The 12,544-nt window shown below is 41.7% G+C and overlaps 1 protein-coding gene across 2 annotated transcripts in view; it reads left to right on the top strand.

Annotated features, from left to right (window-relative positions):
* Positions 1 to 12,544, top strand: part of sema6a (sema domain, transmembrane domain (TM), and cytoplasmic domain, (semaphorin) 6A) — a 100,750-nt gene that overhangs the window by 66,978 nt on the left and 21,228 nt on the right. For both annotated transcript variants that reach the window (XM_041042093.1, XM_041042092.1), the window contains exons 9-15: positions 26 to 114; positions 2,328 to 2,545; positions 4,624 to 4,755; positions 6,548 to 6,703; positions 9,722 to 9,895; positions 11,637 to 11,777; positions 11,905 to 11,982. In XM_041042093.1, coding sequence (XP_040898027.1) covers positions 26 to 114; positions 2,328 to 2,545; positions 4,624 to 4,755; positions 6,548 to 6,703; positions 9,722 to 9,895; positions 11,637 to 11,777; positions 11,905 to 11,982 — 988 coding nt within the window. The remainder of the gene's footprint in view (positions 1 to 25; positions 115 to 2,327; positions 2,546 to 4,623; positions 4,756 to 6,547; positions 6,704 to 9,721; positions 9,896 to 11,636; positions 11,778 to 11,904; positions 11,983 to 12,544) is intronic.

The raw sequence follows: 12,544 nt of genomic DNA, 5'->3' as shown, positions 1-12,544 counted from the left end.
TTATTTTATTTTTTTCCTCCTGCAGAGCCTTACTTTGTCCAAGCAGTCGATTATGGGGACTTCATCTATTTCTTCTTTCGGGAAATTGCAATGGAGTACAACACAATGGGAAAGGTAAGCACAGGCCCTACTCTTCTGCTATTGTTTGAACTCTAATCAGAGGTGACTTCCTATTTACTGAGAGAATTGGGAAGTGCCCGAGGAAACTAACAGGATATGGGTGTATCACATAACTGGAAGAAGGCTTTCAGGAGCTCTAAAGTGGCCAAAACATTTTTCAGCAACAGATAAACACTGGGCAGGATGCAGGACCTAAAATAGATTCAAAAAGAAAAATCTGTGGATGTCTGGAGATCCCATTTTGAAGTCTAAATATATCGCTTGAATTGCACGTCCACATCCGTCCGGCTATGTTCCCGCTTGACCTGTTGTCTCAATGGTTCCCAAGAGGAATTCCACCCAAATGCCTCTCAGAAATGAGACACAGTGGAAGAGGGAATTGTGAAGAAGAAACAGACTTTTCTCAGATTTTCACACCAGAGGGACATTAACAGACATTTTTTCTATTAATCTCTTCAATTCAGTTTTGAATCCTGCCCTGAGAAGATTTAATTGGATATTGGCAATTGGATAGGAAATTCGTTATGGAAATGAATTGCTCAATATGTATTTTTCAGTATAAATGAAAGGAGACATTAAAGACAGAGTTAGAAAGAGCAGGAACAAGATGAGAACCGAGCGGAGGTAACAAGAAACATAGAAATAATGGATTCGCTGCCAGAAGTGACAGGCATGTGTTATACAGAGCTTGAATACAGATCAGGCCTCTCAATCTGCTGGGTGTTATGAAAGCAATGTCAGTATAATTATGCATGTGGTGTTAGAACTGATGGTGCAGAGAGTAAGTTAACATTTAGTGAATGTTATCTCTTCATTATTGTACAGTAGAATGGCCTTTCCTGACAATGTAAATAGTCATCTGTGCTCTATGGCAAATCTACTGTGGCAGGTTTGTGTTAGCTTTAGTTTTGATGTTGGGTTGTTACATGTGTTACACTGTTATCTGGAAAATGCAAAAGGATAAATGTTGGATTACACAAAGGCATTAACAAGCCTCAAGTATGGTATTTGTTCATTGTAAATCATCTATATTATTTACTGTAAGTGTGCATCTTTTCACCACTTGTGTCTGTGCCCAAGCAACACACAGATAAACCGGTCTGACGCTATCTGCACAGTGGAAATGTGTCACACTGAACCGTAATATGTAAAGCTGACATAATTCCACATTCAACTTGACAGTCTCACCTGTTCTGTGTAATACCGTTAATCTCAGTGCTCTGTAATCCCACAGTAAACGGGCCCGTGTATATGTGCGAGAGGGAGTCTTTGTGCATTTTTCTTAGTTGGAATTGTGTGATTTCTGCATGCATATTTTTGTGTGTGTGAATGGGAAGGTGGAGGGTTGTGGTGTATGCATGGGTGAGGGTGTGTGTGTGTGTGGTTGTCTGTGGGCGTGTGTGTAGGGATCTGGTTTAAATGCATGTTCGCTCCCATTCACACTGTTTACTCTAGGTTGCAATTTCAGGTCAGGGTTAGATTTATTGCTGTTAAGTATAGTGTGACAACAACTAATTACAATACTGGCTACATGATCTTACGGCACAGTTGTAATTACAGCGTCGGCTCCTTTTTGAAGCTGTATGCTCTAAATTTTCGGTTGCCAGGTGCTGACTCTTTAACAGCGTATCAAACACACCAATTTACTCTTCTGTGTCTTTAATTTTGTATAAAGTGATGAAACATTGGATTAAGACACTGTGGTGTCTCCCAAAGGTTTTTGTCATTCAAAGAGCCAAACAGGGCCTTTAGTGAGAACTACAGGGAATCAAATTCAGAAGTTATCCTTTGAGGTTCGAAGTTTATTCTTGACTTTGGAGACAGCAGTTGAGAAAACAGTCTCCCCACCAGATCCATTTAGTGGCTGCTGCATTTAGTGGCTGCTTTCGATCATAACACATATTCCACTTGCCATGGAAATATTGACTCTCAAGTTTCCATTCTTTTTGACAAGAAAGAGGAATGCATTGGATAAAAAAGACAATATCTCTGGTTTTGTCTGCATCAATTTTGATGTTTTTTTATTTAACTCTCCATCTTGAGTTTGACTAAATGCTAAAATTCGTGGAGCTCTCCTTTCATGGACTACTGAATATTTAGTGAAACAGACTGAGACTGCAGATGTGATATGTGACATTTAAGTGACTGTTGATGTAAAACCCAGAGCTATTCAAATGTAACCTTTCCACTCTGTGTCTCTTGGTCAGGTGGTGTTTCCTCGAGTGGCCAGGGTTTGTAAGAATGACCGAGGTGGCTCACCTCGTGTCTTGGAGAAGCAGTGGACCTCCTTCCTCAAGTCTCGGCTGAACTGCTCCATCCCCGGTGACTCCCACTTCTACTTCAACATCCTGCAGGCTGTGACAGATGTCATCCACATCAATGGGAGGGACGTAGTGATGGCAACTTTTTCCACACCTTACAACAGGTACGCTGAAGAACAGAAAATAAGACACTGAAAATGAACCATATATATTGAACCAAAAGAATTTTGAGGTCAGTAACAGGTGGAAAAGATCTGTTGAGGGTGTTTTATTCAGCCATCTTCTCTTTTCTTGTCTCAAATGATTTCATGTGTCAACAACTGCTGCACTTTCCATTTATTAAACCAATTATCATTCTCAGTTTGAAACACAAAAAATGCCCTCAATTCATCAACAATACGACAGTCTGACCTTTGTTAATGTTAGTTGCACGTGCCCCCACTGTGCCTCTTGGCGACATGTAATTCGTGAGACTACTGGGTCAACATTTACATCTTCTGTCAAAACAGTTTTGTTGCCCTTTTGACATGCAGGTGTTTAATTTTATTTTTCCCTTTACAATTCATATTCAGAGCCGCTTTCATATTCATAGGCAGGGGGAGTTTTTATCTAAATTGAAAATTACCACAAAGCCATAGAGCTTGGCTGATAGCTTGCACATATTGTAATTTTCCATTTTATGGCTGCTTTTTAGCAGATAAGACAATTGCTTGTGACAGTGCAATTGAGCATGGTTAATGGACATTAAAACCCAATGAAGCAGTGCCTCTGAAAATTTCTATAAGCGCTGGTTTTGATCCTGGCATTAATTTTCCATTTCATAGTCAGGGGGTGAAATTAGAGGGAGCACGTTCAGACTGTAGGCAGCACTCAGGGTTTGTGTCATTTAATTGTCTGTCTGGGTTGCTGCCTGGCCCAGTCTGTTGCTAACTGGCCAGCTCGCTCACCACCACCATCTCTCTGCCTTGTTAGCAGCCTGGTATAAACAGACATATGATTGTCTAACATTCTGTACATATCCAATGCAGAGGGTAATTACTGTAATTTGGTAGCTAAGCCAAGAATTAACAGCTCTCTGACCTTGCTCTTTATAATACTGCCCTTGTGTATGCTGTCTCCCCAGTGTCTACATGATGAGTTTAACCCATGATGCAACAGCCAGAAAATCCAGCCAACTGAGGGAGAGAAAGATATTTCTCTTTAGAAGAAAGTCTGATAAAGAATAAACAATTCTCAGTTTTTATTTCAGAGAGCAGATGCAGGAAAAATAGAAAAGTGACTCAGCAATTTGCTATGCATTGATTCCACACAGACAGAAAGAAGCCAGTGGCTCCACTGCTATCACAAGACGGGTGTTTTTCCCCTTAAAATGAATTACAGTAATAAGACAATCTGTTGTCCATGTTTCTTGCCTAACAGTGGACTTGTGATGAACTTTGATGCCTCCAGGCCTTTGGGGAAACCCAGTCTTAGAGGGGAGGGCTAGGGAATGTATGTCCTCATCAGGCTTAACAAGCAGATACTACTTCAGTATATGCTCTGATATAATAACAGTGAAACTGCAATCAGTACAGAAAGTAGAATAATTGAACCCAGAATAAGAACAATTAATCACTTCCATTAAATTAAGCAAATTGCAAGTGCAAGTGAGGATAAAGACGGCAACACCTCTTATTTTTGGCTGAACTGCAACAGCAGGGCCGGCCCTACGAACACAAATGTCTGTCATTGACTGATTGACGAAGTAACTGATGAAGTATTGGAATTTAACAGTGCAGAGCAGCAGCTTGGAAGTGTCTACTGATTAACTGGTAGTTTTAATTGGCTGTATTTGAGTCATTATTTTATACTTGTTCCACTGTCTGACATTACTGCAAATGTGAGCACAGGGAGTAGGACAGAAGCAAACAGATTTCCATTGAAAGCAGTAGCTTAAAGTTTTCAGCTGCGTCCTCAATTTCACGCACTGACCATACGCTGCCCAGCTATATTCTAGGTTTTGACCTAGCCTTGTTCTAATCTTGCAAAACCTTGACAGCATTGCAAACCTGACTGTATCACCCAGTGTAAACATGGAAAAGCTAAAATGAGACATCCTCAAGGGATTGAACCCCTCTGAAATAGGACTATAAAACCATTTTTCTGTCTCCTGGTGATGGTCCAGGCTTGGCAAGGTGTTTCTTTGATATGTTTTGTCAGGGGGGTTGTTTATGTGTTTCTTTGTTTTTTTTTATTGTGGCAGTATTCCAGGCTCTGCAGTGTGCGCCTATGACATGGCGGAGGTGGCCAACACGTTCACAGGGCGTTTCAAAGAACAAAAATCCCCAGACTCCACCTGGACGCCTTTTCCTGAAGAGAAGGTTCCCAAGCCAAGGTACAACAGCAGTTAATTAACCACAACACGCAGGCACACGGACACAGACATATTCGCACACACAGGCACACGTGGGATTTAAGATATATGGCTCCAAGTCAATGCATAAGACTTGTTGGATTACGATGTGTTAATATCACTGCATTTTTAACTCATGTTGCATCATTTTTCAATACATCCTTACTGTTTTTAGTCAGAAATTACACATCCTATATCACATTGCATCACACCCACATAAAATGTGCACACGCTCACACAGATACCACCCTATTTCACAGTCATACTCCTAACCCATTACCTCACCTCTCCCCCACATGCAGCTGCATCAAAGAAGGGCTCAGTATCAACAAATGAAGCATGAGATCATTTTACAGATGGCTGGCTAATTCCACAAATGCACTAGCCTGATCAATCTCCCATCTATCGCTTGCTAATTAGTACGCCAAGAGCTGCTCTCTTATCCTCAGAAAAAAAAAACAGATTTACTACAAAGAACTGGGCCATGATAATTGTTGGATTGGTGGTATCCTGCATGTGTGTGTGTATGTGTGTGTGTGTGTGTGTGTGTCTCTTCCCATATGGCTGAGGAGGCGGCTCCTCACCAACGGAGAGCTTGTACTGTACTCTCTGTGCATTCATCTTCATGCATTGTGTGAATGAGTTTATATGTGTGAGTTTACCCACTTCCCTCAATTAGCATGTAATTACTTGTTTATGTTTAACAAGTTCAGTTGTTGCAAATATCAGATGTACCCTCCGTTGTTTCTGCAGTGATTGATGCGATTGATTTTATTTCCATCCTCTGGTGCATTCAGACCTTTTATCTGCAGGCAAACAGACGGAGAGTTGTAACAATGCCACCTAGGTCTGGCCCTGCAGCAGGCTGTTCCTCCATGTGTTACACTTTCATACTGAATCATTTACAGATTTTCGTATTTAAGAAATGCCATTTCCGTTCTGGTCTCCATATGTCCGCAGATATAAATGCAGCTACAGGAAAGAAAATGTTATAGCACTGGCAGTTAATGCCTTGTTTTTTTTTGCGATGACAAATGGTTCTGCAAATGCTGCCACTTCACTTAATTATATCAGTGTGGAGGTTAATTTAATTATGTTATGATTATTATTTTATTTTATTTTTTAGATTTTATTACAGGTATTTTTCTTTATCACTGGATTTCCTTAATACTCATGCATACATCAATTAAAAGACATATGAAGGAATATTTTCTTAGGAATATGAGCATACCTTTATCTTATGCGCACTCATGTACATATTTTAGGGTTTGGTCCTTACATTTTGACAGTGTCAAACATTCAGTGGCCAGCTGACTAATATTTCTAGGACCTGGTGTGGATTATGTGGTGTGGCAGGGTATCAAAGACCACGCAGTAAAGGGGTTTTACAAGCTCTCAGAGGTGAGATGCCTGCAAAGGGGATATGCTATCAAAAGCAGCTTCTCTTTTACAAGCAGCTCACCCACTCCCTGTAAAAGGATCAGATAGATACAATGTCTCGGTGCTTTACCCCAGCTCCAGAGAAAAGAAGACATCTTATGTCCTCTGCTCTGACCAAAGCCCCTTGGAATGAGAGTTTAGTAATTTAAAGCTACAGTCTCATTGATTTTAGGGAAGTAGAATCTCTGTCTTCTATTGGCTCCCAGGCTGTGAAAAATTGCTCATTCCCCCCAAAGTCCCCCCAAATTGTAGTGTTTTTTTTTCTTTTGTGCTTTTTTCTCTCCCACCATCCTCTCCTCCTCATCATCTTCCTCTTCCTGCTCTCCATTTACAGGCCTGGCAACTGTGCCGGCACTCCATCCATGGAGAGGTACAAAGTATCCAATGAGTTCCCGGATGACACACTCAACTTCATCAAGATGCATCCTCTGATGGACGAGGCCGTGCCCTCCATTGCTAACAGGCCCTGGTTCCTCAAGACCATGGTCCGGTAAGTATTACACACTACAAGGGCCTTCACCATCAGAGGTCTATGAGCCTCTTCAGCCCAGGACAATAATTACATGAAGTGCTGCTCTGAGAGTCAGGAGGCTCATTAAAACACAGTAGTACTCCACCACAAACTAGCTGCTGACCTATTTTCACTACAGCAGAGGAAACACTGACATACACTAAATACTATAATATTCTATACGTTACTATACTATATTATACTGTGCTATACTATACTATACTATACTACACTACACTACACTACACTAACATTCTTCCTGGGTGACCGTGTAGTGATGTGATAAAGACAGAGTAAACAATTTGAGCTCTCATTAATAGCTGACTTTATGCTCAAATGTGATCGCCTCATGAAATTTCTTATTTATACTGATAAGCCCTCATTAAGAAGATGATCTCAGTTGGTTGTTTAGTCTTTGTTGCAAATTGCTTGTTTAAATCCTCTGCAGATATTTCAAAGAAAGGATACTGGAGTAAAAAGTTGGTTTTTTTTTTTTGCTCTGTGGTTGGCTTTTTTTCCTGACTTTCTGGAGTTAAGCCCATTTCCCAAAAGCCAGTGCACTGTGGCTGATACCGTTTGATCATAAAGGTCTGTCTGGCTTTTAGCTACACTACACACAGACATTTCAGCCAGCCTCTGGGTGAATATGACAGCACACCACCATCCCATCAACAGGGCAAAACTAGCTGACAGAGCATTTGGCGAAAAGGAAAAAAATCTAGTTTCTAATACAGACCTGGTTCTGAATTGCAGCTGCTCAAGATTTAAGGTTAGGACTGACTGCCAGACCCTCGACAAGCCTCAGTGGTGGTAACATCACTTTAAAGATGAGACACATAGAGAATTCTTCCTAGGTTTTACAAATTATTTGCATCGGATCACATCTCTGCTACTTTCCTGAGGTCTGACCTACATTCTGTGGAGGCTTAGTTAGAATATGAACAGCTTTCATCAAGGTTATCCCTACAACTCTCTCTGTTCATTAGTGCACTATATCATAAGACCATATTATGAATAACACAGTGTTTCTGTCTTTACATAATCAGCAATCAGACTATTTGATTTGATTTGAAATGACACCACAGTGAGCAGAGCTTTACATGCAAGTCAGATGCAGTAGTTAAAAGCATTATGAAAGCTCAAAAAGCATCATGAAGGCACATGAGGGTGAGGCCTTTTATGATAATTGTCACAGTCTTGATGTGAAATACTACTCTTGAGCGAAAGTCAACTGGAAACAAAATCAGTAATAGGGTTTGATCCTTGTCACACCCCGCAGAGGACACCCCAATATCCAGCGAGAGCTCTTTGCTGCAAATTTGAAAAAAGCTTTGAGGTCCTGAGATGAGCTGTGCTGTGGCAGAGGCCTCATCTGTGAGGACACAATAATTCAAATGGAAGGGAGAGACACTCTGAAGAATCCCCCTCTTGAGAATTTTATTATTCTGAATAGGAAAGACAGTTAATGTCTCAGTCCTTGAGATTGTATTATTTCTCTGAGATCAAATCACACTGATACAGTCCTCAGAGCTCCTGTTATGCTTGAATAGATCAAAACCACATTAGACCTTCAGAATGCCGTTACTGTTGATTGGATAAAGGCACTGACACAGCGCATTTTAAAAGATATTTAAAGAAAACAGAAGGGAGATGGGATGAGAGGATGTGACCTTGTGTTTTTTGGCTGATGAAATTACATCGCTGGTTGAATGGCCGAGTGGTGGCATTTCCCCATTGGACTTTTCAGACCCCTTTAGTAATTGCCCCGTGAGCATGAGGGCTTTCCCTCCTCAGACACACCTCTCTATGAGGTGCATTGAACTGATCGCACGACAGCTGACGTAGACGTGAATGAGCTTCTAACTTTCTCGTAGTCCTCTTTCATGGGCTCGCTGGGTAAACTGTACTCTCCAGTAAGGTTAAATTTACATTCATCACATCCAAAACAAATTCTCCTTCAGAGTAATGACTATTTTAACAGTGTGTGCCTTTTCACCCATTTCCACACAGAGAAGACTCAGTAAACCATTAATGAGGGTAAAAGTGGACTTCCTAGATTTCCAGATAAGCTCTCATCTTTAATCTTTAAATCCCATCTACTTCAATTAAAAAATCATGAAAACAAGCATTTGCATAATACACACTGATAAGCAGATATGTACCTTTTTGATAACTTTAAGAGTTTCTTGGCCCTAAAACTAATGAGAGATATGCGTCTGTGATGCAATGAAATCAGATGGTAAAAGTAAGGTGCCCTCAAGAGGTATTTCTTAAAACCTGTTCTTATTATTTGATCCATCTGAATTTTCCTCTAACACCCACAAGCACAATAGGGCACTGAGGTAAAACAGACTGACTGGCAGGTGTCTAATTTGCTAACTTGAATCTGCTTGTTACATGTATTTTTATTTAACAAATAATGAAATGAAAGGAGAGTGTTATCCACTTGGTGCTGAGCCAAACTGTGAGACCAGCAGCTGTCAATTAGACAAGAACATAGCATTCCCAACTGTTGTCTGTTGCATGAGCAACTTTTTGTAATGTTTTTCTTTGAGCAACCATCTGACTTGCCCTATGGCAATCTGATTGAGTTTAATGAAATAACAGTCAATTAATGAGATTAATAAGACTGCGCAATCTCTCCTGCTGTTCCTTGTTCTCTTTTAGACATCTTAACACACGATGGAAGGCAAATTGATTGATTGATTATATATTAATTATTTGGGAAATTATATTCAGCTATTTTTTGCTTTTCTTATTTCTTTGTCATTTTTTCCCCCTAGTAACTAGCATCATGTTATAGGTGCAAATTTAATCTCACAAATTTTTGAATGTGGTCCAGTAGAAAGAGTACTATACTGGGATGGAAACATTTACATCAGATCCTTCCTGGAGTTTTTCATCATCATCTGTTGCTCTTCTAAGGAGCAAACTTGTAGTTAGGCAAACTTACTGATTAATTGGCCGATTTATTTGACTTGGTATTCCTTCTTACAGGTATCGTCTGACGAGAATTGTGGTGGATAATGAGGCGGGTCCCCATAAGAACCACACAGTGGTCTTCCTGGGATCTGAGAAAGGCATCATCCTCAAGTTCTTGGCCAAGATGAACAACGGCTTCCTCAATGATAGCCTGTTTCTGGAGGAGCTTAACGTCTACAACCCTGACAAGTACGTAGCTCTGTGTGTACATGTGCATGTGCGAGGGAGATAGATAGAAATGGAGAAACACATGGATACAGTTGCTACAAACGAAAGAAGGTCATTTACTGTATGTGTGTGTTATAGCAAGAGTGTGTGTGTGTGTGTGTGATTTTGCATGTTTCCAACCATCTCCGACCTCAGCCAACCCACCAACCCACCATCTCCATCAGTACCAGTCAGTTCCCCCGACCCAAGCTATATAGTGAAGTCAGCCAACCAGATGGCTACTCTATCATTTAAAAGAGTTTTATCAGGTTACACTTTGCCCAACCACAGCTACTAAATTAAAGACATAGACCCTAAGGCTTTGGATAGCGTAGCGCTGTGGTTCCCAACCGCAGCGGAGCCTAGCTCCTCCAAAATCGCTGGCTGATTAAAGGAAACACACACACACACGCACGCACACACACACACACATACTCACACACCGAAGTCTGTATTTGTCTTCAGAGCCAGCCTGTGATCTTTCGCTAATACATTACACGGCTGTTGGTGCATGTATGGATGTGAGTGTGTGTGTGTGTGTTCATGTGCATGTGTGAGCTGGGTACGGTGGGGTGAAGCGAGCTGAGCATTGTTGTGTATTTGGAATAGAAGTGAATAAGGAAAAATCAGCCACCGTATGACCCTGCCAAAGCAAATATTTAGTTGAGGGGTAATGGATGAGGGGGAACGAATGGCAGTACAAACAGAGGAGGGAGCGAGAACAGAGGTGAAGACCAGAGGGGAGAGATGGAAAGACGCAGAGAGGAGAATACGTTATTGTGTTAGACAACCGAGAAGAAGAAGGGAAGGAGAGCGTGGACTTGACAGGAGGGCTTTCAAGGTTACCACTGTTTGTTATCCAACATGCTGCAGCCATGTGACGAGCCGTATGGAGGGGATGAAGGGCAGACCCTGTCCTCTCTTCTCTCCCCTCGTTGTATCTGTTTCTTGCCTCCTCTCTGTTTCTCTCTCTTTGTTTTTCCTCTGTCACTATGGCTGAGGCCGAGCATTCGTCGGCTGCTGGCCATCTGGCTTTAGTCGTGTACAGTAAGTGACTTTGCCTGCTTCCCTGCCTGGCTGGCAGGATCAGTGCAGGCCCGATTGCCGTGCATTACCCAGTGTAGATGGACTCTAAGCCCTAATTGAGAGCGTTAATGCGGGACCAGAGCACTGCGAAGGGGGGGATTAAATCCCAGGAGCTGGATGGTGGGATGGAGAGAGGACTGGATGGAGAGAAGGGATAGAAAGATGCTTGACACGCCCAAAGGGATTAGCGTGTGCCCCTATGGGGATGAGGAAACAAAGAAGACTAGCGGGGATGGAGGAATGGAAGAATGGTGGCACAGGAGGAGGAGGGGGTTGAATTAGAGTTAGTGGGTTTTACAGTTAAGTGCAGTGTTATTGCTGACTGCTCACAGTGCCCATCTGTCTGTTTATCTGTTGTATCTGTATCGCCCCTTTCTTTATCTCTCTTTATCTTCCACTCTGTTCCTGACCCCATGTTTCCAAGCGCAGCATTATCTCTGTTCTACCTGACCTCACAGTGTCTCTCTGCCACATCTTAATCTTCCTCTTTTTATCTCTTTAAATAAACTTTTAAATCTAGTTTTGTGACTTCTTACATCTCTTCCTGCCAACTCTTTACCAGACATTCTCCCTAAACAACAACAAACAGTTGAAGGAAAGACAAAATAATCTGTTTTTTTTTGTTATCCTCCTCTAGGTGCAGTATAGATGGTGTGGAGGACAAGCGCATCATTGGCATGCAGATAGATAGCAAAAGTCATGCCCTGTGGGTTGCTTTCACCTCTTGTGTGGTTAAAGTGCCACTGTCTCGCTGTGAAAGACACGGAAGATGCAAGAAGTAAGTTTGATGTTTACATATGAAATCATCATTCCTACTCAGCTCTGATGCCCTCTGAGAGAGGGACACAATATTCCAGTACACAGTACGGCAAGGGGATAATGGTGTTTGTATGTTTGTCTTACAGGTCCTGTATAGCCTCCAGAGACCCGTATTGTGGTTGGGTATCAGAAGGAGCCTGTAAGCAAGTGGTTGGCAGCACAAAGTAAGTGAACACAAACACAGTGACAGCGTTACAAAGTGGAAGGAGTCAGTTTGGCACCCACTGTTCTGAAAGTAAAAGCTCACGTCCCCTTGTCCTGCATGAAGCCTGTATTAACAATGAATACTTGCCCATTACAGCTACAATACAGCAGACGTAAAACATTTGGTTACATCTGTTTAGCTGAGAAAAGTCATTATAATGCTCTTGCACCTTTTTTGTCTTGCCTGGTGGCATTGCTTTCTCGATTTGTTGTGTCTGTGATCTTTCTAATTTTATGGTGAGTAAGTGCAATTTCCTCCAGCTGAAAGGGCTATTGGAAGGATGAATGGAAGGAAAGTGTTGTGTGCCCCGGGCTTGGGGTTGGGTACGCAGAGCTGGGGAAAGCTCAATGGTCACGGTAACTATAATTTGTGGCTGTAGTTATAACACAGAACCAGATTATGCTTTCTGAACAAACAGCGTATGGAGTTTTGTGGTGGGAAAAAACATTTTACAGATGAAGTCATAACAAAAGGACCAGCGCTCCAGTGGATATTTGACGATGAATGAATTTCATGAATTT

Source organism: Toxotes jaculatrix, chromosome 7 (assembly GCF_017976425.1).
Source record: "Toxotes jaculatrix isolate fToxJac2 chromosome 7, fToxJac2.pri, whole genome shotgun sequence".
Lineage (NCBI taxonomy): Eukaryota > Metazoa > Chordata > Actinopteri > Toxotidae > Toxotes > Toxotes jaculatrix.
Note: the sequence above shows the minus strand (reverse complement) of the source record. Positions and strands in the feature narration are given on the sequence as shown.